The following is a 23051-nucleotide window of genomic DNA, read 5'->3' as shown; positions in this document are numbered from 1 at the left end:
GAGCCTGATTTCTTGTAGATCAGGGGTGTCCAAACTTGGCAACTTTAAGACTTGTGGACTTCTGCTGGCTGGGGAATTCTGGGAGTTGAAGTCCACAAGTCTTAAAGTTGCCAAGTTTGGATACCCCTGTTGTAGATGCTTCATTACCTGTATGATGAAAGTGAAAGACAGGAAGCAACTATTTCATCCAGGTACTATGGAAAAACAACAATATATTTAATTCTCCCTCATTCCAGACGCTTTGTCTCTCCCTCACCCCAACACCTCCCATACACCCCAACACATGGAAACAACAAGTAAGCAACAGCCCACTCAAGGAACTAACAAGACCACTCCCAGAAATAATGATAGGGCAAGCCACTAGTATATAAACTGAGAGCAAACTTCATTCCCTTTTAGTACTGATGATATTACCTAGTTTGGTAATGAAACATCTGCAAGAAAACAATCAAGCTCAAAGAGCACTAAGGACTCCACAGTTCAACCTTGAGCTACAAATCATCTCTTCTATTGATAAAAACTACAGGTTTGATTGATGTGGAGGTATCTTCTCTGTCACTGCACAACCATCTCTAGCCTTGTGGGATTTCAGGGCTTGCTCCAAGAGATCCCCCCCCCCTTTAAAAAGCAAGGATCTTGTCAAATAAATGTACCTTGGAGGATCAGCAAGGGGTGTTTCAAATCTACAGCCAACATAACAAACCATTCTTTCAAGCTTCAAATTAGCAATAGTCATAATTTTTATTACCAAGTTTCTAAAAAATATGACTAGCATATATGATTAGTGCCAATTGATTTTTGTAAAATCAAAGTTCATTTAGTCGTACATCATACATTAAAGTGGTAAGAAAAATACTGACATTTGAGATTTTTATACATGTTCATGTAAAAATTATGTTGCATAAAGTTTTTAATTAGAAAATATGTAAGTCAGAACAATACATGACAAAATCCTACACAACACACTTATGGAAGAACAAAGATTTCACAGTTTAGCTTGACTTCATCTGGAGCTGAAAAAGCAGCCCCCACAAAGTGTATCATTGTAGCCACGTTTTGCTTTAGTTCAGATAAGGTGCACTTAAGAGGCTAATCTGATTCTACAAGGGAAGGCTTAAAATTTTCGTCTGTTCTAAAGGATTAAAAGATCTAAAGAATTTTGATTCTCTGATGAAACAATGCAATTATTCACTCTTACATATAATAGAGAAGTTCTAATAAAAAGCAGAGTGTGATGCATATATAAAGTATCTGGGAGAAACCCAGGGTGCCTTGCAGACAAAATATCTTATCCTTTTGGGGTGGGAGGGTATTAAAAGTTGCCCACAGGTCAACCCCCCTAGATATTTCTCTCTAGTCCAATGGGCGGCATCTTTAAGACATGTGGACTTCAACTCCCAGAATTCCCCAGAGGGTTTTAAGTCCACCTATCTTAAAAATTGCTGAGCTTGAAAAACACAGCTCCAGTCAGAGGCTTCCCTCTTCTGGCTTCTCTCCAAGATGCCAACTGGTAAAATGTTTAGAGGTAGTATGTAGAAGTCTATATCAATTATTGTATATTGAAGCTCTCAGTACTAGGACTAAAATCTCTCTATATAGTTATACATCTCAAGCTAATACGTACTATATTATGTTTAAACAGCTTGATTTTTGAAGATTCAGTAAGAACGCGGTAGTCATAAAACTCTCTATAGTTCTGTCATCCTGGCAACTGCATTACATTGTAATATGTGATGCAGCCTGTCAATTTAGTAGCAGTAAGCACTAGCCTCTCTCCCTCTACATCAGGGGTCTCCAACCTTGGCAACTTTAAGATTTGTGGACTTCAACTCCCAGAGTTCCTCAGCCAGCTTTGTTGGCTGAGGAATTCTGGGAGTTGGAAGTCCACAAGCAAAGCTGGCTGAGGAACTCTGGGAGTTGAAGTCCACAAGTCTTAAAGTTGCCAAGGTTGGAGACGCTCTATATTAAGAGTTCAAAGATTTTGCCAAACTCAAAAAGAGCTCTGGTTTTCTTGGACATGATGCTGCCTCAAAAACGAAGGATGTTTTTACAGGTACACACACACAAACACACACACGAGTGTGCATATTTATATACAATATATATTTATAACATACACATTCCTCTCATAATACAAGCTACCTGATTGAGGCTACAATCTTAAGGAATGGAAATTAAAACACAGTATATAATAAACATTTCCTTAATGCTGTAATTGTAAATACAATAGGTGCAAAATGATAAAACGTAATCAGAATGTTTACAGAAATGTCAAAAAAAAAAAATCAGAATCAAGGAGTTAAGCAACACGGTAACCAATATATTTCCACAATAAATTAACATCCAGTTCTTCCACTAAAGTTTTGGATTCCATGCTTCCATGACAGTTAAAAGTTTAACATCTACAATATAATTCATCAAGCTAATTCACAGTAGTACCGAACATACACACAGTAATTTTTATTGTGGAATAATTTTTTTCCTGCAATTCTGGATTGTACCTCAATTACAACTATATAAAGAAAAAAGGTATAAACATATTCCTAAAGGTTAAATATAAAAAATTCCTTTGCTTAGAGCTTTATATTAAAAAAAGCCTTTTGTCAAAGGGAAAGAAGTTCAAATGATATTTCCCACTTTTATTATACAATTTGCCTTCTTCAAAGATCTCTTCACTGTAGAAGATACTTCTAATGGTTAAAAACAAATCTATATATAAGATACCTGATTGCCAAATTTATCCTTAACTTGCACTTGGAATTAAAAACACCACAAAAAAAATTCACATTATAGATATAATAAAACCTCCAGAGTCAACTTCTTGGCTTGGTAGCCTTCTGGGCAAAGGGTTCTTTAATGGACCTGCTCTTAGGTAAAGGAAGTTGCTTGCTCACCTGGGTGTATTAGTAGTGCTTCAAGCAACAATGAGCATTCTCAAAATTCTCTTAATTCCATTGAATGACAAAAGCTGAGTTAAGTTAGGTTAATTCTAGTTCTGAATGTTTTAAAAAAACAGGTAGGGGTGGGGAGCAAGATAAAAAGAGTGGGTTTGTCAAGGCTCTTGCAGCTGCTCAAGGACACCAGGTCCTGACACCACATTCTGCAACAACAGAAAATCCCACTGCTTTTAATGGGCTTAGGATGCATTGCAACATTTTTGATCACATCATTTTTCACCGAATGCGTAGATAACTATAAGTGATAGACCTAGAGCAGGGCTGTCAAACTCCCAGCCCGCGGACTGGATGTGTCACAGGCTGGCCACGCCCACGCCTGGCTTAGTGAAGGGGGAAAAGTCCCGATACGTCATGTCATGCCACTGTGACGCCATGAGTTTGACACCCCTGACCTAGAAGAACAATTCAACTGGCTTTCAATAAGTTGCCTTATCCACTGGAAATTTATTCCTCCAGCGCCAGGAATGAATCACAATACAGTCAAAGATTCATAAATTAAAAACAATAGTTATACCTCCCAACTAACCATTCCATTAGTAAAATCCAAAGTATAGTTGTGTGAACAGTTGCATTAAGATTTATGAAAATTGAAACGTGATCTATTATAAATCATTCCGTAATTTTTTAATTAATACATATTGGGACATTGGTTAAAATGGTGGTATCTCATGTTTAATTACTTTGTTTTATTAATATTTTTAGGTTAAAATAAGGCATTCTCGGGGCTGGATCTTATTTGACTTCAAGAGGTGTGCAATGAGATAAAAATATGCAGATAAACCCATGATAAGAACCAAAAACTGGCCCTTATGAATGGAAAACAGGACATTATAATACACCATTTTGAGCAGTAGCATCATTGTTCCGTCTTGAAAATGTAAGATGAGAGCCAGCCCATGTTTCAAAAATAATAATAACTCAGCGAGATTTCAAAATGGAACAAATGAAGTGAATCACAACTCCATTCTGTTAATATAAAAAGCCACTGAAATATAATAATTGAGAGGTATGTACTGTATAGGTGCCGCCAAGTAGATATAGTTTTTGGCCCCGTAATTTGAAAAAAGCAAAGAAAACACTTTCACAACGTGATGATTGTCCCTTCTTCTTCTAAGGTCTTTTGGTCAGAATCCTGAATTTTAAATTCCACATTAATGCTGCTTGTGGAACAGTACAGGTTGACTTCCCTGGAAGAAATGAAGCCGTTCTGCATGGATTCATGGCGGGTCTCAGTTTGTGTCAGTGAATCCAGACTTTCACTGGATGGGGCAGCTTTTGGAATTTGCTGTGGCTCCCCATTATCTTCAATGATGATATCATCTTCATCACTGTCTTCTTCCTCGGGTTGGTAGCGTGGCACAATATGTGGAGTGTAACTTGGAAGGCTGTTATCAGTAGACTGTCCTGAGCTACCAGAAGTCCGGCTGTTCCTAACAACATTGTTCCTCTGGTTTGCTGGTCTCACTGTAATGATCAGATTGCGACTGTTTGCAATCATCATATCTGTAACTTGATCGAGGCTTTTTCCTGAAACTTCTATACCGTTCACTTCTAGGACTTCATCATTAACAGCCAGTAAACCTGTGCTTTGAGCCAGGCCTCCAGGAACCAGCCTGGATATGAATATACCAGGAACTTTTTCTAGCCCGTGCGGGGTTACTCTGACACTGGAGCCATCGCGTATGTAAAATCCTAGAGGCTTCTCAGTTCCGTATTTATAAAGGCGCACTCTGCGATGAGTTTCTGGAAGTATGTCCACATCGATAATGGAAGACACTGGCCTGAAGTCTTGTGGCAAGCTAATAACAATGTGTGGCTTTTTCCTATGGTTGTCGGGACGGAGCACATTGGATAAGACGTTTTTCTTTCTTGTCATGGTATCTGTCCCAAAGGCACTGTAGTCTGCATCTTCTATAGGAGAAGGAGAAAATAATGTATTAGTAATTATTAAAAGGCAAGACATATTCCAAACAGCATCTAAAGCATCACTCATTAAAAGACAATTCAGTGATTAGAAAAGTAAAAGAAGCTAGAAAAAACAAATGCACGAATGTAAAATAGTGGTACCTGGTTCAACAGTGGTGACAATGGGAGACATTTAGTTGTCCTAGTGGACAGTCACTTATACTTAAGCCAGAAGTGTGCTCAGCTGCCAAAAAAGCCAATGCAGTCTTAGTTTGCATTAACAGAAGGGTAGTATCAAGATCATGTGAAGTGACAGTATTGCTTTAAACTACACTGGTAAAACTTCATTTGGACCACTGCATCTAGTTGTGGTTAAGGTAAAGATTCCCCTCGCAGATATGTGCTAGTCGTTCCTGACTCTAGGGGGCAGTGCTCCTCTCCATTTCAAAGCTGAAGAGCCAGCACTGTCCAAAGACGTCTCCGTGGTCATGTGGCTGGCATGACTAAATGCCGAAGGCACACGGAACGTTGTTACCTTCCCACCAAAAGGGGGTCCCTATTTTTCTACTTGCATTTTTTACATGCTTTCAAACTGCTAGGTTGGCAGAAACAGGGACAAGAAATGGGAGCTCACTCCGTTATGTGGCACTAGGGATTCGAACCCTAGCTCTGGTAGCTGCTAGGGATTCGAATCCTAGCTCTATTCAGAACCCTAGTTCTGGTTACCATAATACAAAAAAGATGCTGAGATCCTAGACAAAGTGCAGAGAAGACAACAAAGATGATAAGGGGTCTGGAGGTTAAACTGTGCAATGATTGTTACGGGAACTAGATATGTCTAGTTTATTGCAGAGAAGGACGAGGAGTGATATGATAGAAAGTCTTCCAGTACTTGAGGGGCTGTCACAGAGAAGAGGGAGTCAACTTACTCTCCAAACTGACTGAGGGCTGCACAAGAAGTAGCAGCTGGAAGATCATTAAAGACAGATCCAACCTAGAACTAAGGAAAAACTTCCTGACAGTGAGGACAATTATCAGTGGAACGGCTTCAGAGCCCTCCAGAAGTTGTGGGTGCTTCATCACTGGAGGTTTTTAAGAAAAGCCTGGGCAACCATTTGTCTAGAATGGTAAAGGGTTCAAAGAAGGGGTGGGAATAGAAGACCTCCAGGGTCTCTTCCAGCTCTGTTATTCCATGCTCTTATGAATTTCTAAAAAAAATCATTTCACTTAAAGATGATATTAGGACCATTATAGATTTTGGATCTTTTTGTTCTGGGATTGTAGCACAGATATGACTGCTAGAAAAGCAGAAACTCAAAACATTTAAAAGAAGAGTCAATCATTTGAGGTAAGAGGTGTACTTGAGCAGTCTTTATTCCAAATGTACTTCTATGCTCCATTTTTGTTTTTACCTCTCAAGTTTCAGCATATGAGAGGGAAAAGCATGAGGATGGGCAAAGTGCCAGGGGAACCCATTGCTGCCAAGTATCTGGATAACAGCTAAATGACGTGGTTTTAATCCCCTGAAAACAAATACCATTCCACAAACCTGCCCTCTTCCAGAGTAAGCAAAACGACTGGCAACAGATTAAATAAGTAACATATTTAAACACTGGAAGATACTTTCAACAAGTGGCTGAACCATAAACTAATAATCCCGGCAACCTGCATAGCAAGTAGAAAAATGCTCTTCAGCTACTGCAAAATGCTTCATTTCAAAGAGAAGAAAATAAGTTTTGATGAAATACTTGCATTTCTATAGCAATAGCACTTAGACTTATATACCGCTTCATAGTGCTTTTACAGCCCTCTCTAAGCGGTTTACAGAGTCAGCATATTGCCCCCAACAATCTGGCTCCTCATTTTACCCACCTCGGAAGGATGGAAGGATGAGTCAATCTTGAGCCAGTGAGATTTGAACTGACAAACATAGTCATATTTAACTTGTAAATGTTGCAAGGGATCCAGTTTTTTCCCCACATTTGACAAAAAAGTGTCTCCTTTCAGAGCAATACGGTTTGAAAATCAGAGCTGAGGTAACTGGTACACAATGGTACAGCATAACAGAGTCATCTGAAATATGCTAAAACCACCAGAATCTTGAAATCTATTTTGATAAGGGTATTCATACTTCCAGGAAAATTATCTACGGATGTCTAGAAGATGTTGCAAGCCTCTTAAAAGTTGCTTTATTCTGACATAAACATAGTTGAGCTCATTTTCAATCAAGTTACACATTATCGTTTATGGCCTTTCACAACTTGCCACAGAAAAACAGTATGTAAATTGTTTCTCCGCCGGGAAACAGATAGTAAATAACTCTATGTTTTGTTAAGGACTACATAATTTGACAAAAAATATCTGCACAACTTACAAAAGCCGTCATAGGAATGTTCTATGATGGTAAGAACTCTAAGCAAAACTCGATATTAATGAGGAACAGTGATAAATTCCAATAAGATCTCACTTATTTTTGAAAACTCAAAACTCTAGGAAAACCAGGGGGGGGGGGTTGCCTGTAAAATGTTCTGCACATGTTGGCAGTGCCAGCAGCGACTGGGGAACCGGTTCGGAGGCGTGGCCAGCCTGGGCCGCTGCTGGTTCTGTGACCCAGGCCAACCAACCACTACCGATTCACCCGAACCGGTAGCAACCCACCTCTGGTTTATAGGTATAACAGTGTTACGTTGAAGAGGACAATTGGAGCTAATGCTTTAAATTTAAGGTTTTGTGGGACTTGCTTAACGTTAAGTTTGAAGATTCTATCTATTCCTTAAGACTGGAAGAATGACATTATTGTCTTCCTGTAACAATATTTTCAAACTGGGCAGTTTTAAGATATGTGGACTTTAACACACAAAATTCCCCACCTGAGGAATTCTGGGAGTTGAAGTCCACACATCTTACTCTAATCCTATAACAAAGGGGAAAAACTAGACTCTGGTTAGATTAGTTAAGTCTCTCTGGGAAAGTAGTTTGATAGAATTTGGACTGAAATAGCACGAGAGGTTATTTTGGTTTGCTTATTTGGATCTTGCATAGTATTACATTTTTTCCTGTTCTTATTTTTTTTAATTTTTATCATTGTCCACCATCCAGAGTCACAAATTGTGAGAGCAGCAGCTTTAGAAATTCCTTAAATAAATGGAAGACAAATGAAAAATTGGGAGTGTGCAGTATGGTTTTGTGTTAGACAGGTTTATTTTAGAAATGTATGTATAAATATCATTTATTAGTGACTAGAAAACTTTTAGGGAGTTTGTGCTGAAAAATGAACTTGTGATTTATGGGTTTCAAATTTAGAATGGGTAGCTTATAGAAAGAAGGAAATTATGATGTAATCTTAGAGAAAGTGGATAAAGTATAAATCTGTAACCGCTATCAGGAAGATCAAACACCTTTTCTTTGGAATTGTTCCTACCCCACCCACAATTTCCATTTCTTTTTCTATAATTCGTGTTCATTTTCTTATCACTTTTCTTTATACTTCCGGCGATGGCGGTCGCCTCTTGAGCTCCAGGAACTGCAGCGGAGCCCCAATGGGGGGGAAGGGGTTGCTGCCGGCCCACGTTCCATCCGAGGGCCGAGAGTCGGACTGCTGAACCACCCTGGCCTGCTTCGGCCCTATTTCGGTCCGTCAGGGTGGTCGGGGAGGCCGGGGAGACCGGAGAGAGGTGAGAGGCTGGAAAATGGATGTGGGGGCCGGGGCTGAAGGCAGGAAGAGGCAGGAAGAGGAACGGCGACGGCGTGCATGTGTTTGGCGCAGGCGATGGCGGAGGGAGTAAGGAGACGTCCGTGAGAGTGACTGGCAGGGCTGGGACTGGCTGAGCAGAATGGAGCTGAGCAGCTGAGTAAACGGCAGAGATGGCAGCGGCGGCAATGAGAAGAACGGGAGAGGAGACGCCGCTGCCAGGGGGCCTTGCTGAAGATCTGCTATCTCCGAGCGCCCCCTGGTGGCTCCCCCCGCCTGCAGACCAGCCAGCACTAATAAGAAGACGCCGAAGGCTTAACATCAGGATATTGGAACGCTGGGTGAGAACCTGGAATATGAGGTTTTTGGGCTTTTTGGGAGGGAGCCAGGACAGAGTCTGGAGTTACAGGACGATGACCGGGGGTGGTCTAGAACAGCAGAAGCTACCGGAAGATCGGGCCTAGGGCCATGGAGAGGCCGGAGTGGTGCCTGGATCAAGCAGGCCTAGGCTAAGAACGCCCCCCCACCCACTGAGGACCCTAGACTTCTGTCCATGAGCTCATGCTCACCGGGGACCATCTTATGCCCACTCGGGACCATATAGGGCTTTCACCCACTTTTGTCATCTTTTGTCATCTTTTATCATCGTTTATCATCGCTTATCATCTTTGCCACCTCTATTATGCCTGCACCATCTGGACATTTGGACTTCTATCTGCCCCCCCCTCTATCCTCATCCAAATACGAACAGGATTCTGCCTCTTATCCCCCCCCCCTACTGACTTTGTTACCATCTGCAGCACCTTAACCCCACTGGATTTTTATATCAATTTACCTGAGGTCAGACCTGCTCCGCCTGCGGGAGGCCCCTCTCTTGCAGGCTTGGCCCTTGGCTCTTTCAAGGGCCTGCCTCGAGGACGGGTTCGTGGACCCCGAGAGGTGCAGGAACCGGAAGCTAAGGGGATTTTTAGTAAAATGTTTTTTATCTTTTTTAGGGGGTTCCAGGGTGGGGGGGAGGGCTAATCAGACCGGGAGGAGAGCCAGCGCCGGACAGACAGGTGATTCCAGGAAGGACGGGGGTGCGGTGGAGGGGGGGAATATAAAGGTCACTAAAGCAGAGGGTTGTCCTATTACAACGGTCGCGGGGAGGAGGGGATGCGAGGACAGGATAAGATCCCAAGGTCGGTTGGGAGACCGCGGCTGCTGGTTACGCCCGGTCGCTTGTACCAACCCCTGCAGTCTAGGTGGACAGGTGCTACAGAGCCAGGGCCTGCAGCTGATGCTTTGCAATGCAAGGTCTGTTACCAACAAGGCCCCCCTCATTAATGAGTTGATCTCAGAGGGGGAGCTAGACCTTGCAGGGATAACGGAGACCTGGTTGGGCCACGAGGGTGGTTTACCCCTAGTGGAAATGTGCCCACCGGGTTTCCGTGCATTCCATCAGCCTCGGGCCCTGGGTAAGGGTGGTGGGGTGGCGGTGGTTATGCGGGAATGTTTAGAGCCGAGGGAGTTCACTGTCCCTCAGATACCCGGGTGTGAGTCCCTTGGTGTGAACTGGGGCTCAGGGAGGCAGTGGGGCTTGCTGATTGTATACTTGGCTCCTCGCTATGCATCAGCAGCCCTGCCCGAGCTCCTCGAGCTAATCTCAGCGACGGCAGTTGAGACTCCCAGACTTTTGGTCATGGGGGACTTCAACTTGCCATCAACGGGAGCGGCTTTCGAGGTGGCTCGGGAGTTCATGGCTTCCATGACGGCCATGGACCTGACCCAATTAGTGCAGGGCCCCACTCACGAAGGGGGCCACACACTGGACCTCATTTTTGTATCTGAACAGTGGACGAGTGATCTGGGAATAGGGGATTTAGTCATCACGCCCCTGTCATGGTCAGACCACTCATCCCTCCGGCTGGACTTCCCTGGCGCTATCCCCCACCGCGAGGAGGCAGAACCAGACTCTATAAACTGGTACCGCCCCAGGCACCTGATGGAATCTGATAGATTCCAGACGGAGCTTGGGCCAATACCTGTAGCCTTGTCCCGCTCCCGCTCCGAGGACCTAGTGACTGCCTGGAATAGGGCGACGACTGGGGCCTTGGACCGGGTTGCACCTTTGCGACCTCTCCTGCGGCATCGACCCACCCGGGCTCCTTGGTTTACTGAGGAGCTTAGGGTGATGAAGCGCCACAGGAGACGTCTAGAGAGCAGGTGGAGGTCCTCACGCTCCGAATCTGACCGAACACAGGTAAGAGCCTATTTGTGGACTTACCTTGTGGCAATAAGAGCGGCCAAACGTAGACATTGTGCTGCTCTTATTGCGTCCGCGGATAACCGCCCTGCCGCCCTGTTTAGGGTGACCCGCTCCCTTTTATCGCAGGGGGCGCGGGAGACACCCTTACAGGGTAGAGCAGAGGAGTTTGGGGAATATCTTCAGGACAAAATCGATCAGATCCGGAGCGGGTGGACCTCCGTCAGTGGACCAGACGAGCCGCCAACAGCGAGTCTTGAGAGACCATTCTGGGAGGAGTTTGACTCTGTTGCCCCCGAGGATTTGGACAGGTTGCGTGGACGGCTGCGACCCACCACATGTGTAACGGACCCGTGCCCCTCCTGGCTGGTACTGGCAGCCTGGGAGGTGACACGAGGCTGGCTCCTGGGCCTGGTGAACGCCTCATTGGGTGAGGGATACTTACCAACCGCCTTGAAAGAGGCGGTGGTGAGACCCTTGCTCAAGAGACCTTCGCTCGACCCAATGGAGCTAGCTAATTATCGTCCAGTCTCCAACCTCCCCTTCTTGGCGAAGGTTGTTGAGAATGTGGTGGCGTAGCAATTTCCACGACACCTAGACGAATCCGACTATCTAGACCCACGCCAGTCTGGCTTCCGACCCGGGCACAGCACTGAGACAGCCTTGGTCGCGTTGGTCGATGATCTCTGGAGGGCCAGAGATAGGGGCTGTTCCTCTATCCTGGTCCTATTAGACCTCTCGGCGGCTTTTGATACCATCGACCATGGTATCCTATTGCGCCGGTTGGAGGGGATGGGAGTCAGAGGCACCGTTTTGCGGTGGTTCGGCTCCTACCTTTCCGACCGGAAGCAATGTGTGTTGACAGGGGGGCAGAGGTCGTCCCTGAGGCCACTCACTTGTGGGGTGCCACAGGGGTCGGTCCTCTCGCCTCTCCTGTTCAACGCATATGTGAAGCCGCTGGGTGAGATCATCCGTGGTTTTGGGGTTGAGTACCATCTTTACGCTGATGATACTCAGCTGTACATTTCAACCCCAAACCACCCCAACGAGGCTGTCGAAGTGATGTCCCGGTGTTTGGAAGCCGTCGGGGTCTGGATGGGGGACAACAGACTCAAACTCAACCCCTCCAAGACCGAGTGGCTGTGGGTACCGGCGCCTCGGTTCAGCCAGCTGACTCCATCGCTGGCCATAGGGGGCGAACAACTGTCCCCTGTGGAGCGGGCACGCAACTTGGGCGTCCTCCTCGATGCCCGGCTGTCAATGGAGGACCATGTGGCAGCCGTGGCAAGGGGGGCATTCCACCAGGTCCGCCTGGTGCGCCAATTGCGCCCCCTACTGGACCGGAGTGCCCTGCGCACGGTCACTCATGCGCTGGTGACGTCTCGCCTGGACTACTGCAATGCCCTCTACATGGGGCTTCCCTTGGGACGCATCCGGAGACTGCAGCTAGTTCAGAACGCAGCCGCACGGGTTATTATGGGAAGTACACGTTACTCCCACGTAACACCTCTCCTGCGCGAGCTGCACTGGCTACCTGTGGCCTTTCGGGTGCGTTTCAAGGTATTGATCACCATCTTTAAAGCGCTCCATGGCATAGGACCTAGTTATCTGCAGGATCGCATCCTACCACACACGTCCCTGCGACCTATCCGCTCACACAGGGAGGGGCTCCTCCTGGTGCCGTCTGCTAGGCAATGCCAGCGGGCGACGCCTAGGAGTAGATCCTTCTCTGTGATGGGCCCAACCCTCTGGAATGACCTCCCCCCAGACATTCGAACTACCACCGACCTCTGTTCCTTCCGGCAAAAGTTAAAGACTCACCTATTTCAATCAGCTGGCCTGGCACTTTCTTAGTTTTACCTCCCGGGGATTTATTTTATTTTAATTGGGTTTGGGGTTTTAATTGTGATGTTTTTAGGATTAGAATATATTTATTTCTTAGTACAGCCTATCTCCCCCTCCAAATGTATCTTAAATGTATTTTATTATTATGACCGATTTTATTTGTATTGACTGTACACCGCCCCGAGTCCCTTTCTGGGAGAGGGGCGGTCTAAAAATCTAAGAAATAAATAAAAATAAATAAATAAATTCAAAATGTGTACTTTCTAATTCTGTTGAAAAACCTAAGCATTAATTAAAAATATAAAGGAGTGTGTAAATGTAATTAAAGTTACTGTCATTTGTAGCTTTGAGTAATGCTTTTGATAAGCTGAATACTTTGCATAAATATGGAGTTAAAGGTTGGTTGCTGAACACCTCAAGAACTTTTCATAATGGGACCACAACAAATGGAATACTTGGGGAATAGTTTAACTTTAGGAAGCAGGGAATAAGATAAAGATGTGTGATGTTTCTTGACTGGTTGATATTAGAAATACTTATGGTGACATTGGAGGTGAATTAGTTGGGGTTGCGAATATATGTTTACGTTTATATACATATGATCCCATGTTATTGGTTGAGAAACCAAATGATTTGCAGCAAATCTCAGACATTGTACAATGCAACAGGAATTGTAGAACTGAACATTAACGTTCAAGGATCAAGGAAAAATACCATGAATAACTAAAAGTGAGAAATACCTAACAAGTAGAATAAGTAGTGAAATTTCTGTAGTTTGACAGAATGCTTAGCAAAGATGGGGAAATGGATGGAGAGATAGATTAAAAAGAGAACATATCATTGAGGTACTTTGTCAGGGGTAAGTATCTATCAAAATGTTGGGAATAACCCAGGTAGGACAGGTGGTAAATTAGCCTTGAATCATGGGATAGCTGCAAGAGGTCTAGAGATGACACCACGACCCCAAGTTCCATGGAACCTTTTCTGTTTCCAAAGGAAGCCAAGAAGTCTGGGGACATTCTTGTATTATAGACAGAATATAATAAAGCAGTTGGTTTGAATTCTACATGTGTGGATCAGGTTGCTTGAGTCTGACATAAAATAAGCGAATGGAGAGGACTAAACCTCACTGTTTCCTTGCCCCTTCCCCAGCCAGGCCTGGCAAACCTGTTCATCAGACGAGGTTCACTGCCTTCTTGCTCTCACCGTGAGCTTCCCAGGTCTGCACCCTCACCCAGTGCTTAGATCTTGGGCCAACAGCAGGAGGAAGAAGATAGCAAAGTCAGCTGTGGGCAGTGAAGCGTGATAGTGGGGAAAGAAGGGGCATGTGGTGGAGTACAGGGTGTCCAAACAAGAAGATTGGGGGGGGGGAGTAAAGATACGCGGGTGGGGGAGTTGAAGTGAAAGCAAGCACATCAGAGCAGGAGAAGCAGGAGATTCTTGCCTAATGACTGAAATTGCCATCGCTAAGAGGTGCTGTCATATGAAGTTTTGCTTAATAACTACATCGCTTATTCCACACAGAATATTCAGCTTCCAAATATTGTTCTGAAATTAGAGAACAAAACACCAGCCGATTCTGGTGCTTTCGATCAAAGAGATCAAGCTCCACCAAACATTATTCAAGAAAGAATATCAGCAAAAGAATCATCATCATCATCATCATCACCAGGTAAAAATGCTTGCTTTATGACTTATCTGCTCTGGCATACATAATTTCTTTCCTTTCTTTTTCACTATTTTTTGTGTCTTTTTTTAATTTGGAGGGAGGGCCTCTACCTGTTAATGGGAGCCATTTTAGAAATCAATTATTTTACAAATTTGGGGACTAAAACTATAGTAAAGTACCTTTCTTTTGCATTTTTCACAGTGGAATGAAAACCTGTTTTTATTACATAGATTAAGATGGCTAAACTCCTAAAAATTGGGGTCACAGGTTATCTCAATTACAATGTTTATACTGCTACCATTCTCCCAGTACAATTTAAAATATTTCTGGACATCCACTAAAGCTAACATTTAGTTTTTGATCACTTTGGTATTTGATCCAGAGAACATTATATATACAGGTGAAACTTGAAAAATTAGAATATCGTGCAAAAGTTCATTTATTTCAGTAATGCAACTTAAAAGGTGAAACTAATATATGAGATAAGACTCATTACATGCAAAGCAAGATAGTTCAAGCCGTGATTTGTCATAATTGTGATGATTATGGCGTATAGCTCATGAAAACCCCAAATCCACCATCTCAGAAAATTAGAATATTACATGCAATCAATAAAACAAGGATTATACATAGAACAATATCGGACCTCTGAAAAGTATAAGCATGCATATGTACTCAGTACTTGGTTTGGGCCCCTTTTGCAGCAATTACTGCCTCAATGCGGCGTGGCATGGAAGCTATCAGCCTGTGGCACTGCTGAGGTGTTATGGAAGACCAGGATGCTTCAATAGCAGCCTTCAGCTCTTCTGCATTGTTCGATCTCATGTCTCTCATCTTTCTCTTGGCAATGCCCCATAGATTCTCTATGGGGTTCAGGTCAGGCCAATCAAGCACAGTAATCCCACAGTCATTGAACCAGGTTTTGGTGCTTTTGGCAGTGTGGGCAGGTGCCAAGTCCTGCTGGAAAATGAAGTCAGCATCCCCATAAAGCTCATCTACAGAAGGAAGCATGAAGTGCTCCAAAATATCCTGGTAGACGGCTACATTGACCCTGGACTTGACAAATCATAGCTTGAACTATCTTGCTTTGCATGTAATGAGTCTATCTCATATATTAGTTGCATTTTAAGTTGCATTACTTAAATAAATGAACTTTTGCATGATATTCTAATTTTTCGAGTTTCACCTGTACCATTTTGAGGAAAGAATGCTAAAATTTACTAAATGAAATGCAAACTGTTTTGAAAGCTATTCCAACATAGCAGTAGGTGAGCAAATTTTTAACTGAGGTTAAAGTTAAGTGTAATTTTCTCAGTGTTCAGCTTCAATCCAAGTTGAAAGTTCATTTTATAAGATATCAGGTTTTTCAAAAGCAACAGTTATCTACATTTAAATTAAAAAAGTTCTTGAGTTTTGTTAATCTTATTCAGCTTTTAATATAAAAATAATGAAAAAATACATAAGAAATATCTTGTTACACACACACACACACAAACACAAAGTGTCATTTCTTCACATGACAAGATGTATCGGTACTTAAATATTTACAAAATGTGAGGGGCTGTACTCACTTCTGTGATATACTATTTTTTTTATGTTGCCTTTGTTACATTTGTGTTGCATTTGTGCTGATAAATAAAGGGAGACTAGTATAGATGTATTTCAAGCTATTTAGCTCTCATCAACTAGCCATACCCTTACTGGGAATTGAGTTCAATTCCCAGGTTCAATTCCCCGTAAGGGTATGGCTAGCTGATGATAGCTAAATAGCTTGAAATACATCTATAATAGTCTCCCTTTATTTATCTATCAGCACAAATGCAACATAATATATATAGCGTGTGTGTAAACACACATATATATACTTATATACTTATATACATATATACATACACACACACACACACACACATAAAAATTCTATTTTGACAGGTATGAAAGGCATTTATCACTATAGTTAGTCACAAAGTTACTTTTAAATCACTATTATAATTATAAGTGGTCTCCACGACCTCACTAAATGAGGGCTATCTGTATCTGTTTTATGGCACAACAGCAACACACAGTAGTCCGGAGACAGAGCAAACCAACTCTCACACACACTTTTTATTTAAAAAAAATAATGTTCATATAACCCCAAAAACTGGTTTCCTCTTCAGATCATGTAATATTCTAAGCATCTCAAAAATTACAGATGGCAAGTCTTAGTTTTCTTATCAATTCCTCTTTCGTGATATGTCTCTCAAAGAGTAGGGAAAATAAAGTAGCAGAAAGGAAAATTCTGCTCTGGGGTTGACCCTATATCATTTTTCTGGAGGACTAATTGATGTTTAAGCATAATTCAATGGATTGAGACAATATGCTAAGTGATAGATGAGGCTGCTTAACCAAGAACAAACTTGGTCATACACTATTATTGAAAGCTTTTTAGCTTATCATGAAATAACTATATTTCTGGGTCTCAGTGACAAAATACAGCCGAGCATGCAATTCTCTCTCTCTCTCTCTCTCTCTCTCTCTCTCTCTCTCTCTCTCTCTCTCTCTCTCTCTCTCTCTCTCTCTCTCTCTCTCTCTCTCTCTCTCTCTCTCTCCCTCCCTCCCTCCCTCCCTCCCTCCCTCCCTCCCTCCCTCTATCTATCTATATATATATATATATGGTATAATTAAAAACTCAGCAGGGTGGCATGCATGACTGTATAGCCTTGTGATAACCCTTGAATAATTTATTTTAAGGAGTATTCTTCCGTACAGAGGAACCATTGTTCTGACAACAACTAATCAGTTTAAATTTGCAGCAGTAAGAAACCAGAAGTAAAAGCAGTTATCACAAGTAATTGCCTACAGGACATAAAAGATGAACTGCTTTTAAGAAACATACTCACTGAGGTGAACCAAAATCTGCATGCTGAATATGCAACACAGATATCACTTAAGGTTTGCATCCACCAACCACACTGATTTAAATCACCCCAAAGCCATTATCAGACATCTACAGCAAAATATAAATTTATGCTGTATTGTTTGTACTTGACCGCCTGTCAACTCCTCTGAAAGCATGAATTGCCAATAAGAATAGTACCATTATACATTGTGCATAAAGTAAAACCCCCCCCTTCCACCCTTGCTTGTGGAACTTTTTTGTTTGAAAAGTGATAAAAATGGTTATTTCGTCTGAATATTTTGAAAGTCACAGTAAACCTTATAAGGTTGTTTTAGCATTAGCTTCCGCCCATGCAATCCGCATTTGAGCAAATAGGGCTAATAAATCATCTGCGGCCTAGTTTGCCATTACTCTATGTCAGGGGTGTCCAAACTTGAGAACTTTAAGACTTGTGGACTTCAATTCCCAGAATTGAAGCTGGGGAATTCTGGGAGTTGAAGTCCACAAGTCTTAAAGTTCTCAAGTTTGGACACCCCTGCTCTATGTAGACGTCAAGCGTTTCCATTATTGTTGTTGTTGTTGTTGTTACCCATATCTCCCATAATCACATCACATTTTATTAATTCATAAAGCATTGTAAAATACAAAATACAAAAGTAAATAAGAGGACGATGAGGGGGAAGGGGAAAGGGGGAAGAAAAGTGAGGAAAGAAAAAGAAACATTGACTTCCGACTGTCTCTGTTACAGGAGAATAAGGCATTAACAACAGATCACACAGCCTTTTGATTGTCCATAATAATATGAACAAGACATTTCTATAGAGATCTATCAATCTAATCTGTAAAATCCAAAATCAAACTTTCACTCTTTTCCACATCAAGCCCGAAGTTCAGAAGTGGTTTCCATGTGGAAACAAAAGTACTTATGTCCTTTTCTTTAAGCAAGGTAGTCACTTTTGCCATTGCAGCCAACTCCATCAAATTCTGCAACCATTCTTCCATGGCAGGAATTGAGTGTCCTTCCATTTTTGCACATTCAATAGTCTTTCTCGGGGGTGAAATTCTCCTGGTTTGGACTGGTTCGGCCAAACCGATAGGGACGATTGTCCTTTGTTCTGCGAACCGGTAGTAAAAAAAAAAAAAACCTTCCGAGGATTGTGCGGCTCAGCTGTGAGCTGCACGATCCTTGAAAGCTTTCTCCCTCCCACTTTTTAAAGCATTTTTTTCCTGCCAGTTCACCTGAACTAGCAGGAAAAAAATGCTTTAAAAAGTGGAAAAAAGTTGGCCACGCCCACCCAGTCACATGACCTCCCCCCCTCCACAAGCCATGCCCACACAACTGGTGGAGGAAAAAAAAAGATTTCACCACTGGTCTTGCTACGTTTCCATTTTTACAACACCAGAAAACAAATCCATTAACAAACTAAGAATTTGTCTGAAACAGTATAGGGCAGTGATGGCGAACCTATGGCACGCGTGCCACAAGTGGCACGCGGAGCCATTTGTCAGGACACGCGAGGCGCTGCCCTGTCAGCTGGCCAGCTGAGTTCACCTTTTTAAAAGCTATTTTTCGCCTTCCCCAGGCTCCAGAGGCTTTATAGGAGCCCAGGGAGGGCAAAAGGAGCCTCTCCCGCCCCCCCGGAGGCCCTCCGGAGGCTTCGGAATGTTTGCTTCCGGTTTGCTTGGAGGCTGGTTTTAAGCGCTCCGAAGCCTCCGGGGGGGGGGGCAGGGGAGGCTCTTTTCACCCTCCCCAGGCTCCTATAAAGCCCTTGGAGCCTGGGGAGGGTGAAAAAAGCATGTAAAAATGGGGGGTTCGCGCATTGTGCACGCATGCGCACTGGGGGGGTTGTGCGTTGCATTATGGGGGCGGCACGCCCGCACTCTACCCCCCTGCGCTCCCTCCACTTGTGGCACGTGAGCCAAAAAAGGTTTGCCATCACTGGCATAGGGTTTCCTGCCTAAGCAGGGGGTTGGACTAGAAGACCTCCAAGGTCTCTTCCAACTCTGCTATTGTATTGTAAGAACACTTTCTCATGTTTCTCTTTAGAGGACACATCTAGAGTTCATGTTCAGTATTAATACTTGAGTTGGCTAACCAAGCAGTAATCGGCTTATTAACGCATCCACTCATAAATGAATTCGCTGTGGAGCCAGTCTTGCTATTCTTTAATATGCACCAAATACTAGTCAATGTTTTGTATCCAATCATGAAATTCTATTTCTACAAAGCTTCTACTACAGGCAGGAATTCATAAATATTCTGCCAGTAGTTATGCAAATAAGTAAGGACGTGCAAAGCCCCCCACCCTTTCCACATTTTTTGCAAGCATAACAGTAAATGCAAACACTTGCAAACATTAAAAGAAAAGTGCTATTAAAGTGTATCACCTTATGCTAATATATGCAAGGTTTGAAAGCAAAGATTGTGTGAGAGTTTTTTTAAAGTGCACATACATCTATTTATATCTCTTGGATGAACACGTAATTGAGAAATTACATTCTTTGCTTAATTGGTAAGTAAAACTAGACAGAGTTTCTTTATCTGCATTTAATGAGGTCATTTTTCTAATGAGCTGATATCTGCTATCAGAGTTTACTATTTCCTGCCCTTTCCACGCTATTTCCCAGGAAGTTACAGGTTCCAGAGATGCAGTGCATGTACGTGGTGGGGGTCGGGATATACATTCATACCCAGATTTCTTGCATAACTTTGGATGTACTCCTTATCAAGAGACACATATTCTAAATTCCTTAGCAAAAATTAAGCCTGATAAGAAAACCCAGCCTTTTGCAAAGGAGTAGAAAAGTTGCAAATGCGGAGGAGTATCATTGCAAAACGCTGCTTTCAGTACAAAGTCTAAACTATCAGATTACTTCTCTTAATGGCTATTGTACAAGTTGAACTACTTTTTTTCACTCTTAACATTTCAGCAAGCATGTCTTCTTTCACTGTACTATGACCAATCTCTCTGGATATTTTGTTTAAAAAAACCTATTCTTTAACCATAGTTGAAAGAAGCCACCTAGGGCCTAGTCACTTCCGGTTTGCTCGGAGGATTGTTTTGAGCGCTTCGAAGGCTTCAGGGACCGTCCGGAGGCTTCCCTGATGCCTCCGGAGGGCGTCCGGGGGGGGCGGGGGAGGCTGTTTTTGCCCTCCCCAGGCTCCTATAAAGCATCTATAGCCTGGGGAGGGTGAAAAAAGCATGTAAAAATGGAGGGGTCGCGCCTGTAGTGCGCGCATGCGCACTGAGGGTCGCGCATTGCATTATGGGTGCTGCACGCCCGCACACCACCACCCTGCGCTCCCCCTACTTATGGCACGCGAGCCAAAAACGGTTCGCCATCGCTGACCTAGGCCAATCCCCTGCTTAGGGCTGAAATCCAAATTAAACCATCCTAGACAGATTGCCCTCTAGCCTCTGATTGATCCGATCCCTAAAGGGGGAGATTGTCATCTCTGGGCAATTGGTTCCACTATGGACTGCTTCTATTTTAGATTTTTTTTTCATTCAATGAAAATCTATTTTTCCTTACCACAAATCTATTATTGTATGTCCTGCACTCCAGAATGGGTCAGAACAGGACCTGGTTATCTTCTAAGATTCCTGAGATCGTAATTTTGAACAAATCTCATTTAGCATAGCTAAATGTAATGTGCAGAAAACTATGCGACTGAATTCAGATACATAAAAGCAAAAAGCAACCCATCAAGTTGGGTTAAAGAACTGCAATTAAAACATGAAAGTAAAGGTAAAGGTTTTCGCTGTCTAGTTGTGTCCTACTCTAAGGGGTGTTGCTCATCTCTGTTTGTTAGCCGAGCGACCCAGCATTGTCAAAGACACATCTATGGCCATGTGGCCAGCATGACTATATGCTGAGATCAGTGGTGGGTTCCGGATCCCGTTGCAACCGGTACGGTTGCAACGGGGCCCGGTGTCCTCCACATGAACGTGCGCGGCTGTGCACATGCGTCTTACCATCCAGCGACGCATCCACAAGCTTCTGTGACACTCCAGCTGCTCGGTGGAGCGTTGCGCAGGCGGTGTATGCTCCATGTGCATGCGCGGAAGTGCCAAAGGGTTTAAAGACAGGTATGGAACCCAGGTCGGCAGGTGGGTCTGGGCAGGCTCCGGTACGCCCGTACCGGGGAATACCGCCTGCAACCCACCACTGGCTGAGATGCACAGAACATTGATAACTTCCCACCGAAGTGGTACCTAATTACCTACTCACATTTGCATGCTTTCGAAATGCTAGCTTTCTCACATGGCTTCTGGGATTCAAACCCAAGCAGCTTTCCAGCTGACAAGCTCAGCATGTCTAACTGCTGAGTCATTGCATATAATATAACGATACACACAAATCTACACAATGCTAGTCTAAACCTAATTTCAAAGTAATTCTGTATCATAAATTTCAGTGTACCAAGACTTGTGTATTGAAAACATTTCTATACAGCATAATTGTAAAGGAGGTCTTTACTACATCCAATCTCTATTTTTAGAATTTGTATAAAATTATTGAATTACCAAGCAGTTAATGAACAGAAGAGGACACAATTATTTCAAAACCTTTCCCACAGATAAAATGCAGGCTAGGGAGAGGTAAAGAATTAACATTATAATGAGTCTAGCCACAGGTTAGGAGCTAAAACCCAGAGGGTTGCTACATATGATCCTCAACCTTCCTAATGCCGCGACCCTTTAATACAGTTCCTCATGTTCTGGTGACCCCCAACCTTAAAAAAATTTCGTTGCTACTCTATATAACTTTTATAACTGTTATGAATCGCAATGTAGATATTGATATTGGAAGACTGCTATCATATCACCCTTAAGTCCTTCTTTTCATTCAACTAGACATACCCAGTTCCTGCAACTGTTCTTCATATGTTTGAGCTTCCAGTCCCCTAGTTGGTCTCGCAGGTACCAGTTCCAAAGTACCTGCGAGACCACCTACTGCCACCAGTAGCCTCCCACCATCCAGTACGACCCCACAGAGTTGGCCTCCTCAGGGTGCCGTCGGCCAAGCAGTGTCAGCTGGTGACCCCCAGGGGGAGAGCCTTCTCTGTGGGAGCGCCTTCCCTCTGGAATGAGCTGCTCCCGGAGCTCCGCATAATCCCTGACCTCCGGTCCTTCCGACGCACCCTAAAAAGTTGGCTTTTCCAGCAAGCCGGCCTGGCCTGTTAATGTTAATGTTAATTTATTTTAAATGTCCTGTTTCTTTTTTTAAAAAAAATCGGTTTGGTCTTTTTGGAATTGGGTTTAATCTTTTTTTAACTTTTGTGATGTGTGTTTTTAATGTTGTACGCCGCCCTGAGTCCTTTGGAGAAGGGCGGCATATAAATCCAAATAAACCTAAACCTAAACCTAATCCTCTTGGTTGCTCTTCTTTGCACTTTTTCTAGAGTCTCCACATCTTTTTTATAGAGGCAGCCAACACCTTGTCTGCTCCTAAATTTTGGGTCTGAAAAGAATCACATCCTGGAGGCTGGACAACCTCGGCTGCTATACAATCGTACACACACATATACAGAGACACACAGTGGCTTTATTTCCACAGCCTCCTTAACTAAGTTGCTTACCCTGCCTGGATGGATCTTCAACCTGGTTTGGGGTTGTTTCCAGGAGTCCTCTTAACCTTAGTGGTGGTGGTAAGCTTAACCTTAACTTATTGGGCAAATGTCGTGCATTGTTTATTTTTAATGTTTTTTAAAAAGTTTTTTATTTTCTCTTTCAAGTTCATTCACAAATATACACTCTTATAATTACCATTAATTATATCATTATCATTAATCATTTATCATTATTTTCTTACAAATATATAGAATACAGTTTGGGTCACTTTCTTGCCACCCC

General features: G+C 43.1%; 1 protein-coding gene across 1 annotated transcript in view; it reads right to left on the bottom strand.

The window, feature by feature from the left end:
• Positions 1–722: 722 nt before the first annotated feature.
• Positions 723–23051, bottom strand: part of PARD6B (par-6 family cell polarity regulator beta) — a 34788-nt gene continuing 12459 nt past the window's right edge. The window contains exon 3 of the mRNA XM_081947044.1: positions 723–4868. Coding sequence (XP_081803170.1) covers positions 4039–4868 — 830 coding nt within the window. The 3' untranslated portion in view covers positions 723–4038. The remainder of the gene's footprint in view (positions 4869–23051) is intronic.

This window comes from Natrix helvetica (assembly GCF_964273705.1).
Source record: "Natrix helvetica genome assembly, chromosome: 3".
NCBI classification, from domain to species: Eukaryota; Metazoa; Chordata; class Lepidosauria; order Squamata; family Natricidae; genus Natrix; species Natrix helvetica.
The sequence above is the reverse complement of the archived record's forward strand: the minus strand, read 5'-3'. Positions and strand labels throughout refer to the sequence as shown.